This window comes from Bombina bombina, chromosome 8 (genome assembly GCF_027579735.1).
Source record: "Bombina bombina isolate aBomBom1 chromosome 8, aBomBom1.pri, whole genome shotgun sequence".
NCBI lineage: Eukaryota > Metazoa > Chordata > Amphibia > Anura > Bombinatoridae > Bombina > Bombina bombina.
This window is the reverse complement of record NC_069506.1, coordinates 232135479-232156582: the sequence shown is the minus strand read 5'-3', so window position 1 is coordinate 232156582 and position 21104 is coordinate 232135479. Positions and strand designations below refer to the sequence as shown.

General features: G+C 34.2%; 1 protein-coding gene across 1 annotated transcript; it reads left to right on the top strand.

Annotated features, from left to right (window-relative positions):
* Positions 1–3202: 3202 nt before the first annotated feature.
* Positions 3203–19212, top strand: LOC128638140 (phospholipase A2 inhibitor and Ly6/PLAUR domain-containing protein-like). Its single transcript, XM_053690003.1, has 5 exons — positions 3203–3307; positions 8513–8620; positions 9777–9926; positions 16087–16233; positions 18972–19212. The coding sequence occupies exons 1-5, from the start codon at positions 3256–3258 to the stop codon at positions 19136–19138; spliced, it is 624 nt and encodes a 207-aa protein (XP_053545978.1). The 5' UTR covers positions 3203–3255; the 3' UTR covers positions 19139–19212.
* The last annotated feature ends 1892 nt before the right edge of the window (positions 19213–21104 follow it).

Genomic DNA, 21104 nt, shown 5'->3' with positions numbered 1-21104 from the left:
AAATAGATTTTTTAGTACATTCGTTTTTGGCGAGTTGGTGGTCAAATGTGTCTAATTACAGTGAAAAATGGAGCGGTAGCGAGGTTTGGCGGATAAGTACGCTCGCAATTTTAAAGATGCGAGTTTTAACATAATTGACGGCTTTGTACATATCAGTTTGCGAATTTTGACGCGAGATTTGTTGCGGGTAGCTCGCTGACTGCTTAGTACATGGAGCCCTTATATGGGGGTCAAGTGAGAATGCTCATCAAAGTTCAGAAATTGTTGCCTATCAGCAGGGCCGCCATCAGGGGGTGAATAGGGCGACTCTTTTCAGGGGTCCAGTGGGCCAGGGGACCCCATGAGGCAAGCACAACTATTATTTAAAATATTTACATTTTGGCAGCCACGAGAGGGTGCTACAGCAGAGTGCTATTGAGTGTGGGAAATGTCATTACAAGGAGTGCAGCATTGGCATTTGAGAGGATTTCTGACTGTGCACTAAACCACTATCCACAGTGTGAGACAGACTTGGCACTTCAGTTTGTACAGTGTGTGCCTGAGTCAGGCGGCAGATCAGTTTCATTTGCAGAGTAGGTAGGACTTACTTAGTAAATGTTTTTTTATTTATTTGTGCAATTTCAGGTTGTTACTTCAGTGTGGCAGTTGTGTGGAGGGGCCAGGAGTCCATAAAACAAACATTTTTATAACAATATGCAGTGAGAATGCTTATCAAAGTTCAGAAATTGAGTGCCTATCAGCAGGGCCACCATCAGGGGGTGAATAGGGCGACTCCTGTCAGGGGTCCAGTCGGCCAGGGGGCCCCATGAGGCAAGCACAACTATTATTTAAAATATTTACATTTTGGCAGCCACCAGAGGGTGCTACAGCAGAGTGCTATTGAGTGTGGGAAATGTAATTACAAGGAGGGGCCAGGGGTCCATAAAACAAATATTTTTATAATAATATGGAGCAGTGTATTTATGATTATTTGACAATGCTGTAGAAATTCTATATTTAAAATGAGATACAGAAATGTTTCCTCCTCAATACACAAATGGTAGGTGCCCTTTTGGCAGGTATGATTTATATATTTGGCAGATATATATATTTTATATATTACATTTCAGTTTACTGCTCCTTTATGCAAGGACTTTCCGGATTCCAGGAGGCATTTTATCTAAGATTTTTACATCTGCATACAATGTTATACTAAGATTGCTCATTGTTTGAAGTGAGACAGGTTAACTTAACACTATTCAGTTTATACTACAGCTGACTTAATTTTGAAATACATACAAACAAGCCTAAATCCTGCATTTAACCAGATGTAATGGTATGAGACCTAGTGCCACAGCTTATGGTTCCACCAAGACCATATAGAGTAAAGCATTTTCAAAATCCATAAGCACAGCTGACAGATGCGAACATTTGTACACCAGATTTTAAGTGGTGCTCTTGGTTGATGAAAATGGGGGGGACCCCAAATATATGTCAACCTTTCAAAAGTACTTTTCTTCATCTACCCATTCTGACAGATCAATAATGTACAATTTTGAGTTCACCAAAGTATTTTTGTTTGCACAATTACAAATATGATTCTTTAAAAAGTGATCTCTTCATTTCTGCTATTTTTTTATCATGCATGTCACACATTGTTGATTTAGGCGATGACAATGTTCAGACATTTTACCTCCTGGGAGTGTTTCTGAGGGTGTCTGTGTTTATGTCTTTGTGTTTTTGTTGGTGTCTCTATGAGTGTATATGTATTTTTTTTTCTGTGGATCTCTCTGTGAGGGTTTGTGTGTCTGTCTTTGTGCATTTTCTGTGGGTGTACTGTATGTCTTTGTGTGTTTTCTGTGGGTATCTCTGTGTGTGTGTGTGTGAGTGTGTATGTCTTTGCGTGTTTCCTGAGGCTGTCTCTGTCTGTGTTTCCTTGGGTGTATGCGCAAGTTTGTGTGTGTGTGAGTCCATTGTCTGTTCCTTTGTAGGACATTTTGACCTTACTACTGATTATTCACATCTTTCTACAGACTTTGAGACTAATGACACCATTCTGGAAGTCACCAATCCACCACTTAACCTTTAAATTATTGCTTAGGCAGTTCAGGGCCCTTCCTTTCAGCCACTGCATGCTGTTGTCATCATATAATTGTCAACTTCCTTGACAAAAAGATATTCTGAACTCCATATTTTGTCTTGTAAATCTCCTTTTTTGACAAAACTGTAGTCTACCTCATTACTTGTCAGGTCAATGTAAACAAGTGCTGAGTCTCTGTGTGGGTGTCTGTGTCTGAGATTGTTTGTGTGTTTCTTTGCGTGTCTGCTAGAGTGTTTATATGTGAATCCTTATGTGTGTTTGTGTGTTACTACCTTTACAACATTTCCAAGTTTGACTACACTTAAGAATAAAGTGCATATATATTTTAGTCACTTGGTCAAAAATTGCATATGTCAAAGGGGGGGGGGCTGATCAATGGTTAAGTAAGGGTCCCCAAAATTTCTAGTGGTGGCCCTGCCTATCAGACAAGAGCAAGATTGTGATCAGCTGCAGTGTTGTTTGTTTGTTTTGTTTTTTAGTTTATGTGATTTTTACTTTGGGTAGTGAGATAAAAAAACATGAATAACACTATGTTGTGAAATACTGATTAGTGTGTCAGAGTTGCATAACTGGTTACCGCCAAACATTAGCATATTAAGTAATGCATTGGATAATGATCAGCAGTAACATGAAATAAACCACTAATATCACATTATTTAGTTGACATATATGCCCTCTGGGTAAGTTGCCACCTAGATGTTTCTCACTTTGGAAATACTGTGTTTGTGTGTGTCAGACGCTATTGCAGTCAACATTAAAAGTATCCTCAAACAGAAAGATTTTATATTGATACAATAAAGCACAATATTGGCTCTTTTATCATTTAAAATGTTAACCTGTCTCTACTAAAGCATTGATACAAGTGAAGAAGTTAACATACCTGGTGCATATTATTCACTTACAATCAGAACCCTACAGATGTCAAAGTCGTTTCAATAATAACAGAGTCAACAGCATAATTAAACAGGCACTGTAATTACAGATGCAACTGCTGTTTCACTATGGAAGATTTTCATATCACTATGTCTCTTGTTTTGTTTCTCTATACGTATGTACACGTACTTATTGCAAATAGCATAATTGGCATTTGCCATTCTAGCAGCTCCCTCCCTTTGTTCACAGTATAAATCGTGAGAAACTCGTCCATCTAAAAGGAGCTTCCAGTACTTGTCACCATGAAAGTAACAACAAGCATTGTTTTTATCTTCTGCGCTTCACTTGCTGCAGGTGAGAGATTTCTGAATTCATTTTGTATCTTATTATTCCACAGAGAGCAAAGGTTAGAAATACATGGTAGGTGGGCCTATGTTATTTAATCATGCAATGACAATCAGTTTAGGAGGTAAAGAGATTTTGAACCATCAAAACAAAAATGATATTTTAAACTTCAAGCATCATAAATAGATTATATTTTTATAGTCATTAAAAGTGCAAGTTAAAAAGGGATCTGCTTTTTTGTTATAGAATAACATATAAGAAAATGTTTACATTTTTAAAACAAATTAACATTGTGTTTTTTGCAATTGTTTTTTTAATAACCAAACTACACCAGTTACTTGCCTCATCTGGTGGAGGAAATTCAGTTTGCAGAGTGCATTGTTTTGTATATGGACTAGCCTTGAGACGTCTACAGTGTCCATTTTTTTAGAGCTAAATTACATAAAAAGGGGTCAAATAAATAATGAAAGTTTGTTTCACATTTGTTTTACTTTGCATAACTAAACATTTTATGCTACAAATTTCAAAGGGCATACAGTTCCTTTAAAGGGACACTGAACCCAATTTTTTTTCTTTTGTGATTCAGATAGAGCATGCAATTTTAAGCAACTTTCTAATTTACTCCTATTATCAATTTTTCTTCATTCTCTTGCTACATCTATTTGAAAAAGAAGGAGTCTAAGCTTTTTTATTAGTTCAGAACTCTGGACAGCATTTTTTTATTGGTGGATGAATTTATCAACCAATCAGCAAGAACAACCCAGGTTGTTCACCAAAAATGGGCTGGCATCTAAACTTACATTCTTGCATTTCAAATAAAGATACCAAGAGAATTAAGAAAATTTGATAATAGGAATAAATTAGAAAGTTGCTTAAAATTTCATGCTCTATCTGAATCGTGAAAGAAAAAATTTGGGTTCAGTGTCCCTTTAAATGTAGATGTATATTCAAAATCGAATTTAGCTTCAGAAAAAGCCAAATAGCTACAAGTTTCGGCCTCCATTAAACAGTGTTGTGTGAATAGTGAAGTGTATTATAAATAATGATATAAATGTAATAACATGGTTCTCCAGATAAGACCTGTAGTAGGTTTCATATATACATATGTATTTAATTTCTTACATGTAGTACATAGTTTTAATTACAGTTAAACTGATAAAAAAAAAGAGTTGGCCCTAGACCATAAAAAAAATCTATTTAAATCTCTCCCTGTTGTGGGCAGAGCAAAGGATGTGTAAACATGGGGCTGGTATATAAAAATATATTAGTGTTGATGAAATTGAGGATTGGTGGTGCTAAAATAATAATTCACACTGGACAGGTGTATAAAGCAACATGGAACCAAATTTCAACTTTCAAGGATCAGATAAAGTTGACTATTTTATACACTTTGAAAATTACTAGTATTAATACATTTTGTATCCTTTGCTAAAACTTAAAGGGACACTGAACCCATTTTTTTCCTTTGTGGTTTAGATAGAGCATGCAATTTTAAGCAACTTTCTAATTTACTCCTATTATCATTTTTTCATGTTTTCTTCATTCTCTTGCTATCTTTATTTGAAAAAGAAGGCATCTAAGCTTTTTTTTTTTTTTTTTTTTTTTTTTTGGTTCAGTACTTTGGACAGCACTTTTTATTGGTGGTTGAATTTATCCACCAATCAGCAAGGACAACCCAGGTTGTTCACCAAAAATGGGCCGGCATCTAAACTTACATTCTTGCATTTCAAATAAAGATATCAAGTGAATGAAGAAAATTTGATAATAGGAGTAAATTAGAAAGTTGCTTACAATTTCATGCTCTATCTGAATCACAAAAGAAAAAATTTGGTTTCAGTGTCCCTTTAAGTGCTTAAGTGTATGCTAGTGTCTTGAGAGCTATATGGCAGTAGTGTTTGCAGTAATTTTATACAAACAACCTGTAGAGGGAGCTTAACTCTAATGAGATTTCATAGTAAACTTCCAGAAACTGAATAGGGAAAATAACATGAGTATGCATGAGGCATGCTCCCTTGCAGGTCCCTGGACAGGCATACTGATTTGCTGCTTAAAGTCCTTTACAATGGGGTGTGAATACTTAGGACATTTTGAGGCAAAATATCTTTCTTTTTTATATAGAGATGTTCAGGTGATATTTTCTAGTCAGTTTTTAAAGCTATGCTGCCTCACTTTCAAGTGTTTCAACGTTTGGGTATCATGGCCCTTTAAGAGTACACCCACAATTTTGTTATGCAAACTGAGAGTGTGTCTATCTTTGTATAGGATACACTTAGTACTGCCTGCTGCAGCTAATGCTCCCTCTACAGGTTGCTTGTATAAACCTGCCACAAACACAGTTTCAATATAGTACTCAGAACACATTCATGTTTCTGAGTCTACTTCAGTAAGGCCTCATTGAAAAGAGCTATCTTTGAACAAAGGATACCAAGAGAAATAGGTATCATTTTTAGAGAAGTGCATTGTAAAGAGGTTAAAATAAAATTGTAAGCTTTATCTAAATCATGAAAGTTAAAGGGATAGTCTAGTCAAAATTAAATTTTCATGAGTCAGATAAAGCAGGCAATTTAAGCAACTTTTTAAATTACTCCTTTTATCAAATTTCCTCAGTTCTCTTGCTATCTTTAGTTTAAAAAAAGCAAGAATGTAAGCATAGGAGCTGGTCCATTTTTCCTTCAGCACCTGGGTAGCACTTTTTGATTGGTGTCTAAATGTAGCCACCAATCAACAAATGCTACCCAGGTTCCGAACCAAAAATGGGGCGGCTCCTTAGCTTACATTAAAATAAAGATAGCAAGAGAACGAAGAAAATTTGATAATAGGAGTAAATTAGAACGTTCCTTAAAATTGCATGCTTTATCTGAATCACGAGAGTTTAATTTTGACTAGACTTTTCCTTTAAAATGTGACATCTATACCCCTTTAAAGTTCTATCATAGTTGAAAAATAAGATGATCTAATTTGTTAGAACACGTTGTTTTAAAATTCCTTTGCAGGGTTAAAAAAAAAAAAAAAGCATATGTTGCTTTTGAGCCCTTGTGGGGTAGACTCGTTCATGTGAGCCTGCTTTCCGCAATGTAAGAAACAGAGCTCATCCATAGAGTTGCAGCATTACTAGTGTTAAAAGGACATGTTCTAATGAATTAAAGGGACACTGAACCCAAATTTTTTCTTTTGTGATTCAGATAGAGCATGCAATTTTAAGCAACTTTCTAATTTATTCCTATTATTAATTTTTTTTCATTCTCTTGGTATGTTTATTTGAAAAGCAAGAATGCAAGTTTTGATGCCGGCCCATTTTTGGTGAACAACCTGGGTTGTCCTTGCTGATTGGACAGCACCAATAAACAAGTGCTGTCCATGGTTCTGAACCAGAAATTTGCTGGCTCCTTAGCTTAGATGCCTTCTTTTTCAAATACAGATAGCAAGAGAACGAAGAAAAATTGATAATAGAAGTAAATTAGAAAGTTGCTTAAAATTGCATGTTCTATCTGAATCATGAAAGAAAAAAATTGGGTTCAGTATCCCTTTAAAGTAAGTCATTTTTCAACTACTAATGCCCTTTAAGGCTATATGTATAATTATAGACATTTGAGTTAAGAACGCTGTTGTACATGAAGCAAACAAAATAAATGAAAAAGGTGAAAAAATCCTATGTTCAGGTCAAGTTTATAAAGTTACAAACAAAAACCAGATATGTTCAGAGATTTCTCTGATCAGGCATTTTTTTAATAGGAAAATATCTGTCATTTCTGACATAATAATCATGGAAACAATGGGACTAATTATCAAAGATAGTTTAAGAAGAAACCAAAGTTTGTAATAAACTCTGAACCTTATTTTTTAAATGACATACGTCATAGAATAACTGGACTTTTGAAAATCACTATGCAGAAGATAACCAAATATAAAAAAGTGTTTCTGATATAATTAAAGGGACAGTGTTCTCCAAAAATGTTATTGTTTGAAAAGTTAGATAATACCTTTATTGCCCATTCCCTAGTTTTGCATAACAAAACACAGTTATAATTATTTACTTTTTACCTTTGTGACTACCTTGTATCTAAGCCTATGCAGACTGCCCCCTTATTTCAGTTATTTTGAAAGACTTGCATTTTAGCCAATCAGTGCTCTCTCATAAGTAACTCCACGGGCATGAGCACAATGTTATCTGTATGGCACACATGAACTAATGCCCACTAGCTGTGAAAAACTGTCAAAAGCACTCAGATAAGAGGCAGCCTTCAAGGACTCAGAAATTAGCATATAAGCCTACATAAGTTTTAGCTTTCAAGTAAAAATACCAAGAGAACAAAGCAAATTTGATGATAAAAGTAAATTGGAAAGTTGTTTAAAATTACATGACCTATCTGTATCATGAAAGTTTTATTTTGACAAGACTGTCCATTTAAAAAAGTAAAATATGCACACACAAACAGAGTAAATATTGATTGTACTGTTATATACAAAAGTTCTACTTATCTGAATTTACAGTTCTACCTATCACATAGGTACTCAGAATTTGTTTCCTATTACAAAAATGTAGCATCATCATCATTATTATTATTATTATTATTATTATTGAAGAGGAATTTGATTAATTTGTCATATTCAGTAATGTTATCTGCTCTATGTGCAGCTTGTTGACCTCATAGAAAACTATCAGACTTTGCAGATAACTCTATTAATGGGCATTCAAGTAATCTATGTCTTTCTTAAAATAGCAAAGAGAAAAAGTGAATTGATCCTAATGATAATACACAAGCATTTTAATAAGTGTGCATCAAAGCCAGATTGGCCTACCAGGACACCAGGAGATTTCCCGGTGCGCCTCTTCAGCTGGGGCTGACCAGCTACAATTTAAGGGGGCGGAGCTGCTGGTGAGGCAATGCAGTTGTATCACCTCTCTAGTCAAACAACACTGTGTGACACACTGTTTTGAGTGTCTTCTCCGGATCACACTATGGATAATCATTTTCACACTGTGAAAGGGAGTCATGGAAGAAAACTGGGCATTAGGTTGCCTATGCAACAAGAATTGGTGGTATTTAAATATTTCCAAGGCTGCCTTTTGCTCCCAGTCCGGCCCTGGTATGCATGTGACCACAACTATAGCATTGGGATTATCTACTATGCTGAATTAGCAATACTGGGAACTATGGTTGGTGGTGTATAAAATAATTAGATATATAATAATCCTGAAATTTGTATCTCTAGGAAATATTTTAACCTGCGAGGAATGCTACAATGAGTTCAGCAACAGCTGCCAAGGACATCTTGTGTCCTGTTCCTCCTGTCTGACGGTGGTTAGAAAAGATAACTATAGTGAGTAAAACAAGCATGGACCTCATCTTTTGTACCAGCTCTCCTTTCTTATTTACCAGATTTATTTCCTAAAAACAAGTTACTTAACACCTTAGAGAAAGTATTGTATAGCAATGTTTGCTGCCCTCTCTAGCACAAATGGGACTTAAAGGGACAGTGTAAACCAATTTTCATATAACTGCATGTAATAGACACTACTATAAAAAAGAATAAGCACAGATACTGATATAAATATACGGTATAAAACCTTTTAAAAACTTACTTAGAAGCTCCTCCTCCCAGGTTAGTACTGTTGATGAGGTTTGGCTGGGACACCCACTGAAAGGGGCTGGGAAGACATTTAGAGCAGACACCCCTCCCTTCCCTGCATATGAAAAGACAGCTTAGACAATCAGGAGCCTGAAGTAATCTGTAAATGCGAGTATACATCTGACTCTGCGGGGCTTGGTTAGGAGTCTGAAAATCATCACAATGTTTTTAATATATAAGCAAAACTATACATTGTTACAAAAACACTACCAGATGGGCTATTTAAATGGATCATCTACAAAACATTTATGCAAAGAAAAGTCTAGTGTACAATGTCCCTTTAATAAAAAAAAAAAAAAAGATGTTCTTGAATTTCCTCACCAGATTTTTTACAATTACCATGCTTTCTAAAAAAGTATTTTCACTTATGTCCTAAATGGCATTAAAGCTTCCATATTCAAAGGGCCACAGTAAAGAAAATGGTTCTCTTTGGTAACGTAGCACAGACTGCAATATTTAAACTGCCATAGCAGGCAGCACAAGATCCCCCATTAACCACTTTGTGGCCGTAACTGTATATGGGAGCTTTATTTTTTAAAAATCATACATGTCCCTTCTTCTTCTCTAATAACTTAGAAAATCCCCTTAAATGGTGATATAAAATAAAATAAACTTTAAAGGATTATGAGAATGAAACATATATAGATTAAAGAAGTACATTAAAAAGTTGTTTAAAATTGCATGCTTTGTCTGAATCATGGAAGCACAGTTTTTGTTTCATGTCCCTTTAAGAACCTTCTATTATTTTGTAAATAGATAGCAGATCCAGTTATTAGTTTTTGCAATACTAATAATAATGCTGCAGCTTTTTCATTAACACAAAGCTTGTTATTTGTTTTTGTAACAGCAAATTACTCAAACTTCATGATTCAAAAATCCTGCAGTATGAAGCAATCACTGTGTAACATCTCATACAGTTTGACAACAGCCAATTTCACGCAGAACTTTATTTCTTCTTGCTGTGACAGTGATCATTGTAACAGCGCTAATCGTACTGGTAAGTTAAATGATTCAGTCAAATGAATACAATTTATTTGTTATCAGAATGTTACAGTTTTAATAATAATGTTGTTAATACCTGATTATAGCTACTGTAATTCTCTTTCAAAAGTTAAACTCATAGGACAATTGTCTTCAAAATAACATAGTACTGGCCAGTCACATTCACAATAATATTTGTAGGGACAATTTGCATTGATCATTTATTTTTATGTATTTATTTATTTCTTGTATAATATATATGGAGGTTTTCACATAAATTTATAGACAGTGTAAAATTCTATAAAACATTTTCTCAAGAAAATGTCAAATCAATTCTCAACTATGAACAAAATCACATAAAACAAATGGTTCATAATGAACTAAACAAACAATCCAGAAGAACCTCATATTAATAATAATAATTGTTTTCATAATTTTTATTGAAGGCAAGAATTATAAAGCTACACATATAAGTTTTAAAGAAATATCATCACTACATATTGCGATATTAAAGGGACACAAAACCCAAAATATTTCTATTTTGAATTATATAGAACATACATTTTTAAACAACTTTCCAATTTTCTTGGTATTCTTTATTAAAGGAGCAGCAATTCACTACTGGGTGCTAGCTGAACTCATTGGTTAGAAAATTAAGGGCCAGATTACAAGTGGAGTGCTATTTAGCGCTTTCACTAAATTGCTAATTGCACTAGAAGTAAACTGAAAATGTCGGGTTGCGCTGGTATTACGAATTAAAAGTAAAAAATTATTGCTTTTGCGCTAACCTGAAGCGCGCAAAAAGCTGAACTAGCGCGCAATAACCTATTCCCCTATAGAAGTCAATGGAGCAAAAATAGTGAAAAAAAAACCTAAAATCCGACTCACACACAAACCCTATTGCTTATTCTTATAGGTGCTAACCCGACATGAAAATATGAATATTTTACATTCCAATGTTTTGCACATAGCAGAAAAAGTTCTATTTATGCATAAATAAATATTTCTACATCTGATAGTTTTTTGGTACACTATACTGTATATCTATGCCTATAAATGCATACATGATTATGTATAGGTAGGTATATATATATATATATATATATATATATATATATATATATATATATATATATATGAATATATATTTAGAAATTCTTAAAACATATTCTGCTGTGTGAACTATATTGGAATGTGAAATATTTACAGTAAATACACAGTATAACACTATTAAATATGAATATTGCATAAATATGCTTTTACATGTTTTTATCTACTTAAAGGGACAGTTTACTCAAAAATGTTCTCCCCTTTCATTTGTTCACAATGATTCACTTTACCTGCTGGAGTGTATTAAATTGTTTACAAGTATTTCCTTTACCTTATATTGGCATTTGAAATAGTGGATTTAGCCTGTCATATGCCCACCTATTCTGAAAGTTTCTGACCTTAGGTCCAAGCTATAGATAAGCTGTGTAAGCACAGTCAGCAGAATAAATTACACTCCCAGTGTGGTATAGAGAAGATAAGGTAATAAAATGATAATTTGTTCCATTGTTCCCTCTAAGTATTAGTGTTTGATTTCACAGATAGATATAAGATAAAGAGGCGAGTATATGTACACAATGTGATAAAGTAATGAGATCTGATTATACCTACAAAATCAACCCATTTTATTAGGTTGTGGCTTCAAAACACAAAATCAGCTATTTAATATACACAAATAAAAACCTTAAAAAGCAAATACTTGTTGTACATGTTATACTCTGCAGTATTAAGGGAAAAAACATATCTTCAAGTCCTTATAACGTTTTGGCAATACTTTTTAGAAATAATTTGTATTAGACAGTGTTATTATGAGTGTAAGTGTACTCTGTAATGTATTTTTTATGTGTTTTGTGAGACATTTCTGATTTGCGAAACGGTTAACCAAAGATCTGTGGAAGCGCTAACCTAATGAGCATTAACTTGAATTGTGCTCAAGCAAACGTGTTTACTTTCAACTTGTAATGCCAGCACAGTTTAACTTGCACGCAAACGAACACAAAAACCTGATATCGCTTGCATGCAAACATTTGTGCTCCACTCGTAATCAGGCCCTAAATTAGGCATATATGTGCAGCCACCAATCAACAGCTAGTTCCCAGCCCCTGAGCCTACCTAGGTATACTTTTCAACAAATGATACCAAGTTAATTAAAGGGATACTCAATTCAAAATAAACTTTTATGATTCAGATAGAGCATGCAGTTTTAAGACACTTTCCAATTTACTTTCTTTATCAAATTTTGCCCACTCTTTTTATATTCGTGCTTTCTGGGGAACAAGATCCTACTGAGCATGTGCACCAGCTCACAGGGTATACGTATACTAGTCTGTGATTGGCTGATGTCTGTCACATGATACAGGGGGGCACAAAATGGGAGAAAAAAATAAAATTGTAAATCTACTGCTTATTTGAAATTCAGAGTAGGTGTTATTGCATTGTCTTTTTATTAAGCACTTGTTAATTATGCAATTCTACTACATTGAGTGGTCTTTTAAGCAAATTAGATAATAGAAGTAAATTGGAAAATTGTTTAAAATGTAATGCTCTATCAGAATCATGAAAAAAGTCATTTGAGTTTCATGTCCCTTTAATATTTGCTAATATAATAAAACTATTCTGCTTTATTAAAACTAACAAATACCAATAGTTGTACGATTAAAGTGATGGAAAATCCAAGGGTTTAACAAACGCTAGGATTTTCCATCACTAAAAATCAAGGGGAGTTTCATTCATCAACCTTGTAAAAAATGGTGCTAAACTCACCCTTTCTGTGTTGTTGCACAGCGCTAAATTCAGTGGCTCCGGCTGCCTACAGCACAACGATCTTCTTCAATGAGGTGACGTTTGCACCTTTGAACCAATAGCGGTGTTTGTCAACTGACAGGATTCTGTATACCCGCACAGCTATTGGTTCAGAGTGCAAGCGGCACCTCATTGGTAGAAGATTGTTGTGCCTTGGGCAGCCTGCGTTGCTGAATTTAGCGCTGTGCAACGTCACAGAAAGGGTGAGCACCCTTTTTTACAAGGTCGATGAATGAAAGTCCCCTTGATTTTTAGTGATGGTAAATCCTAGCATTTGTTAAACATTTAGATTTACCATCACTTTAAGCACTTAAAAAGATTTAATAAGCCTTTTCCCCACTGCTTTTTATAATGTCATAGCACACATGCACCAGATCAAAATATGCGTGTGCTCATATTTTTGTATTAAACCTAGTTATGTTATCAATAAAAAAATGTTTTAATGTAAGCCCATTATTTCAGCAGTAATAAAGTACAAACGACTTACAAACAGCAGAGCGAGTTTCTATAACAACATAATTACTCTGAAGCAATAATTATATAGAAGGCTGGCAATTTCTGCTATTAACAGAACTAGAAAGAAACTGCAGACGAGTTTAGGCTTTTGTCATGTTTATTATTGAGTAGATTAGACATTTCTCTAACTGGGGAACTTTTTCCCTTTACTGGTAAACATTTGACATTTTTTCACAACTGTATAAACCTCAAAATGTGTGATCTTGACAGAAAAAAAATGTGTAAATCATTTACTTAAAGGGACACTGAACCCAATTTTTTTTTCTTTCATGATTTATATAGAGCATGCAATTTTCAGCAACTTTCTAATTTACTCCTATTATCATTTTTTTCATTCTCTTGCTATCTTTATTTGAAAAAGAAGGCATCTAAGTTAAGGAGTCAGACAATTTTTGGTTAAGCACCCTGGATAGCACTTTTTCATTGGTGCTGTCCAATCTGCAAGGACAACCCAGGTTATTCACCAAAAATGGGCCGGCATCTAAACTTACATTCTAGCTTTGCAAATAAAGATACCAAGAGAATGAAGACAATTTGATAATAGGAGTAAATTAGAAAGATGGTTACAATTGACTGCTCCATCTGAAACATGAAAGAAACAATTTGGGTTCAGTGTCCCTTTAAAACCTGTGCAGCTCTGGACATTCGTAAATTCCTTGATTTCCAAGTAGCACTTAAACTTTACTTATCATAAGCCACAGTTTGCCCAGATGTATAGAAAATGAATGTTTAAAGGGACATAAAAGCCAAAAAAAAACTATTTCATAATTCAGAAAGAAAATACAATTTTAAACTTTCCAATTTACTTCTATTACCATTTTTCTGTGTTTGAATGTTATCCTTTGTTGAAAAACCCAGGAGTGTGCAAGTATCTACAGCACTAAGACAGCAGCAGGTTTGCAACAATGTTATACATTAGCAAGAGCAATAGGTGGCAGCACTATTTCCTGTCATGTAATGCTCAAGACATGCGCACACTACCTATCTAGATAGCTCTACAATAAAGAATAATATGAGAACAAAGCCAATCTGATACTAGAAGTAAATTAGAAACCTTTTTAAAATTGCATGTTCTGTCTGCATTATAAAAAACATTTTGGTTTCATGTCCCTTTAAAGTGCATATCTGATACAATATAAAAGCATCTCCTTTTCAGAATGTTGCACAACTGGTGTAGTGCCCCCAATATACACTGTTCTCTGCCCTAACGTTCTAGAGCTGCTATGTGCATCATGTGACAGCATTGCACAATAATTCAGGCCATGTAAGACATGTTTATGCTATTGCATTATGCAGCAGTAATACAATGCTCTACTGGGAGCTAGCTGAACATATCAGGTGAACCAGTGACAAAAGGCATATAATTGCAGCCACCAATCAGCAGCTAGTGCATTGCTGCTCCTGAGCCTACCTAGGTATGCTTTTCAACAAAGGATACAAAGAAAGCAAATTAGAAAGTGGTTTAAAATTACATGCTCTATCTGAATCACAAAAATATAATTTTGACTTTACTGTCCCTTTAATGCATGAAAGCCCACTAATAAAACTTTTGGTATTAGGTGAAGGGATGCTTTATTAATTTTAAACATGTTTTCCCATTTAAAACAAGGTCCCTAGGAAACCTCACAAGTATCTATGAATCTAGACCATTGTCATAATCTTCTAAGTTTAATTTAATTGCAGGGTGGTTCTGTTTTGTAATTATAAAACCTGACTTCACAAACCTAATACAGAAAATTATTCTCTGCAATTTCAGATATTTTAAAGGGATACTAAAGCCAATTTCTTTTCTTTAATTATTTAATTTTAAGCAACTTTCTAATTTACTCCTATTATCATTTTTTTTCCATTCTCTTGCTATCTTTATTTAAAAAGCAGGAATGTAAAGCTTAGGAACGGGGCCATTTTTGGTCCAGAACCTGGGTTGGGCTTGCTTATTGGTGGCTAAATGTAGCCACCAATAAGCAAGCGCTATCCAGGGTATTGAACTTAAAATAGGCCTGCTCCTAAGCTTTACATTCCTGCTTTTTAAATAAAGATAGCAAGATAACAAAGTAAAAATGCTAATAGGAGTAAATTAGAAAGTTTCTTAAAATTGCTTGCTCTATCTGAATCATGAAAGAAAAAATGTGGATTTAGTGTCCATTTAAAGTATTTGTATTTGTTTTAGTTCTCACACTATTTTAATGCAGTTTCTGCCTGGGACTAACAGTGTTTTAACTTGTTAAAAACATTAATCATGAATTCACATAATAAAAATTTGTTTTAAGTTTTTTTTATTCTAAATTTCATGCATGTTTCCGGTTCTTAAACCACCAAGTTAAAGGGTATATTCCAACTGTCAACGTAATGTATGGGTAAAGGCAATCATGGTACTCTCATGCCCTGGAGCAAATAAAGCAAAACAAGAAAAGCAAGTTGACATAAGTTTAGTTCTTTTTCTTAGAACAATCTCTTGATATTGTTGAATGTGTTCAGCTGTGGAAAATCCTAGCCTCAGTTTAGTAGTCAGTATTGTAATATCCATACAAGGTGATACGTGTCAAATCTTTCCTCTGTATTATTATTTTCATCCCACTGATTATGAAAATGGAAACAGTCTACCTGTACACTAAATGACATCATAAACATAGGAATACCTGCTACAACTTGCAGATTCATAAGAAATTCTAGGATCAAAGTCTGAAGCTTCATTTGAAAGTACCAAGAGTGCTATCCTCTTTTCTGTATAATTCCAGGTTGCTCCTGCATGTTTAAGAAGTGAATGTTTTATTCAAATTAATTTAATTAACTAATCTGCCTTTCCTCAGTTCCTTCACAAAATACTACAGAGAATGGGGTGGAATGTCCAGTCTGCCTTTTGCAGGATGCAGACAACTGTGTAGCCAATGAAACAATTAAATGTACCGGACTGGAAACCAAATGCCTTTCTTTTTCAGGACGAGTGCATATGCAAGGTATGATGCGCAATAATCAGATTTAATTGTGATTTTATTTTACGTTCCCTTTATTCAAAACTGCATTATAAAAAAAGAGTAAAAAAAATATTTTAAAATATTGGCAAAGTGTTTTCAAATCTTATGTTAATATTATTAATTCTACTTACTGCAGAAAATCACATTTCAGGAGTAGGGTTTTACGATTTGGGTAGATTTGTTTGTGAAATCAGTGAGTGTTTTCTAAAAGAGGAGTAAGGAAGAAAGTAGGAGGGACTTGGACTAAACCAGGAGTCAGACAAAAAAGTAGGAGGGGCATACACTTAAACAGTAGTCGGGAAGAAAGTAGGAGGGCTTGGACTAAAACAGGAGCCAGACAGAAAGTTGGAGGGGCATAAACAAATAGGAGTCAGACAGAAAGAAGAAGGGGCTTGGACTAAACCAGTAGTCAGACAGAAAGTAGGAGGGGCTTGGAATTGACCAGGAGTCAGACAGAAAGTAGGAGGGGCTTGGACTGGATGAGAAGTCAGACAGAAAGTAGGAGGGTCTAAGACAAAAAAGGGAGTCAGACATAAAGTAGGAGGGTCTAAGACTAAAACGGGAGTCAGTCAGAAAGTAGGATGGGCTTGAAAAAACAGTAAGAAATAATGCAAAGTTTCATTCATATTGTGCTGCTATTGTGAGAATGCCCTGATATGCTGAAGTTACAACAAAAGTATTGATCTTAGATATTTGTTCAGTTCAGAAATTTTCATTGGATATGTAATACATATCTAAACCTCACTATTGCCCTTTTGAAGTTAATGCATGCACACTGAGTGTCAGTGACAGTACTTCTAATGTGTTTAACTTGTTTGAGGGGGTTAAACACATAGTAGTGCAGGTTTGCTACTCTTAGATGACATGCACTATTGAATTACATAGATGACAGAATAATGTCCCAGTATATTGTATCAAATTATGAAAAAATGCAATTTTCCCTATAAATTGAGCCCTGGAAGAATGTACATGTAGGGTTGGGCTTTTGACCCCATTGCAGTTCAGGAACAGATCCAGGTTAGGGAGCTTGTCTTGGTCGGCTATATGTAGGTTAACTAGGGTGGATGTATTTCTGGAGCAAACGTGATAAAACGCTCCCTCACTCTCCTTTTTTATGGTGTCATGTCAAAGCTCATTGGGGTGTTTTCCTGGTGGATTTGGGGTTTTATGGTCAAGATGGTACCTTTTCGGTTGTCCAGGAGAAGTTAGGCTTTCTAGTATGGAAGTAGAGTTTGGGAAACTATTTATTGCAAGCCCTACGGGGGGTTATTTATGGATTTTATTATTATGTAATGTAATTCTGTTTATATTAAAGGGACACTGTACCCAAATTTTTTTATTTTGTGATTCAGATACAGCATGCAATTTTAAGCAACTTTCTAATTTACTCCTATTATCAATTTCTCTTCGTTCTCTTGCTATCTTTACATGAAAAAGAAGGCATGTAAGCTTTTTTCTAGGTTCAGAACTCTGGACAGCAGTTTTTGATTGGTGGATGCATTTATCCACCAATCAACAAGGACAACCTAGGTTGTTCACCAAAAATGGGCCACCATCTAAACTTACATTATTGCATTTCAAATAAAGATACCAAGAGAATAAAGAACATTTAAAAATAGGAGTAAATTAGAAAGTTGCTTACAATTGCATGCTCTATCTGAAGCACAAAAGAAAATATTTGGGTACAGTGTCCCTTTAAGGTTTTAAATAAGTAAATAAATCAGAACATATGCCTTTTATAACCCATTTTGTGTTATTTGGGAGCATATTGCCTAATGAGGGGCTCAAATTTAAGTAAGAACTGGCTACGGATTCCCCAATAATGGCTGGTTAAAATAAAGGGAAGCAGATTGCAAAGTTATATCTCTTAAAGGGACACTAAAGTCAAAATTAAACTTTCATGATTCAGATACAGCGTGCAATTTTAATCAACTCTCTAATTTACTCCTATTATAATTTTTTCTTCCTTCTCTTGGTATCTTTATTTGTAAAGAAGGAATGTTCGCTTAAGAACCAGCCCATTTTTGTTTCAAGACCTGGGTTGCACTTGCTTAATGATGGCTATATGTACCCACCAATCAGCAAGCATTAGCCAGGGTGCTGAACCACAAATGAACCGGCTCCTTAGCTTACATTCCTACTTTTAAAAAAAAAAGATACCAAGATAATGAGAAAAAAAAACAATAATAGGAGTAAATTAGAAAGTTGCTTAAAATTACATGCTCTATCTGAATAATGAAAGAAAAGAATTGGGTTTACTATCCCTTTAACAATCACTCCTGCTTGTTAAGGTTATTGATTTCTTTTTCAGTTATTGAATTTGGAGAAACATTATCCATATGGTTGTATTTGTTCTTTTTTTCAAATCATATTATAGCAAGGGGTGGTTTCTTTTGAACTTAGCACATTTTACTGATTAATAAACTTTGAAGAAATTATCTTTATGGCTGGAAAAAAAATCCTTTTTCCCAATCCATAGGAATACTGTCATGTAGACATAGTCATGAGTAAATAATCCTTGTTATGATGGAGTAAAATAATCAGCGTGTTACCTCTATAGCACAGTTCCCTATGTAGATGTTAGAGTTGTGGAGGCAAAAGTGCTTTGCTTTAAATTTTGTTGCAAGTACTTTTTTATAAATTGGTTGAGGTTCTGTAGTGTGAAAGATACAAAGATTATTGCCATTCTAATGCATGTCTCACTATTTCTTTAATTCCAGGTGCTGTAAACCAATATGCATTTCAGGGATGTGTCACTGAAAATGTTTGCAATTCTGAAGACTTCCCTACTTACCCAATCACATATATACAAGAGGGCTTCAAAAGCAATTGCACAGACGGCATAGTTACTAACCATTCCCTTAATGTAACCCAGCCACCGCAATAAGAAGCAGAGTATGCACACTAGTAATTGCTGAGTGAATCAATGTTGCTATTGTAATGAAGCAGCAAAGTGTAATCAGTTAACAGCAAAGCTTTATTAGTGTATCAATGTAAGTAGTCACAAAGGTCTTAATAAAAATAAGTTATTACTCTTTCTTCTGTGTCCAGGATTGTAATCATTTTCTGTTGGGTCAGTTTTATATCTATATATACATACACACCTATATATACAGTATATATATATATATATATATATATATATATATATATATATATTACAATTTCTGTAAATGCACATAGATTAATTACAATTCTTTGTAATTTGCATGATGCATACTTAAATACACTTTTGAAACAGCTATAGCTTTTTTTAGAAGCATTTTTGCTAATCCATGCATATTACAAAAATGCTTCTATTCAAAACTGATATGTCTCCTTGTGGATTCCAATTTTGGCTGGACAGTCTCTTTAAGAACTAGTGTGAGTGCAGAAGCGTACAGAAATCATGTATTCAAGTTTGGTGTGTTTTGCGGATCACACCACTTCCGGCACCTATGATCACAGTCTATTGGGAGAAAGACCAGTGTCCTTGCTTAAGAAATGCCAAAAAGGCTTCCAAGATAGTGGTGGTAAGCTCTCTGGTTTTGTTTGTAAATATATATATATTAAGCACCTTGTAAAATAAAATATTTTATTGCAGTATATAAATTACATAGTACAATCAGAAATACATATATTAAGGAAAGTAAACATATAATATAATTTAATATCTGTTTCTCTGCACAAATATATGGATTGTGTGAGGAAAGTGTCCCTGAAACATCACTAATTTGTACTTTGTAATTGATATATTACAGTATAAAACATGTATTTGATTTTACAAAGTGAGTGCATTTTCCAAGAAATGTGTTCAATAGTTACAATATAACACTTTAGCAGACGGAAGACTGGTGAGTGAGTGAGAGAGAGAGAGAGAGAGAGAGAGTGAGAGAGTGAGAGAATTGGAGTGCATGACAGTTCTGAAGATCCAACATTATTTAGGTGTCACAGTGCCAATCTGGCTGTCCTGCAGTGTTTGATTGATGTAATATATGTATATAAAAGTCACTTTCCATTTAAGAGGGATTTTACTAATCCCCTTATTATATAGACCTTTATATAGGCTTTTGGACAATTTTGTTAAAAAAAAAAAAGTAAGAACTAGAATATATATATATATATATATATATATATATATATATAAATGATCCAAGCAAATGCACTCTCAGGTCTTTTCAATAGGTTCTTTTAATGGAACGTTTTCGGGGTTCACAACCCCTTCATCAGCATAAACAAATAACCAAATATCACACAATTTATAGTATATCTAAACAGTGTCTCACCAAACAAATTTGCTTTCAAAAGTGCGCCAAAATACCGAGTGTGGAACGCATCTTGCGTTCCACCGTGATCATGTCAACCGGAAGTGATGTCACTTCTGGTTTCGCGACATGATAGAAACATATGAACATTACTTTGTGTTGCAATTAATAACACATTATAGTGTACTCAACTATATCTAATAGACAATTTAAGAATAATGCCAACAAACAGAAATAATTGCCTGTGATCTGTACATTCAATATTATAGTGTGAATCAATCGTCATAGTAAACGTAACTATGGTTACGAGACATCACTAAGTGATTGTGTTTATATGGTAGAAAATTCACTCGTGCAACAAATATATACAATGACATGAATTGCTAATACTGTTTTAGCAATATTCTGTATCATGTCCATTACCAGCTATGCATGATACTATATACATAGATACGTAAAAAAACGGGGAACTAAACATAAAAATAAAAGTAAAACCATAAACTTAAAAAGTAGCTGTTCTTGTTCAGACTCATTATCAAAACATATAGCAATGTGCATTGCCAACTGCATAGTATATATACTTTATACAAGCAGTGTATCAATAAAACG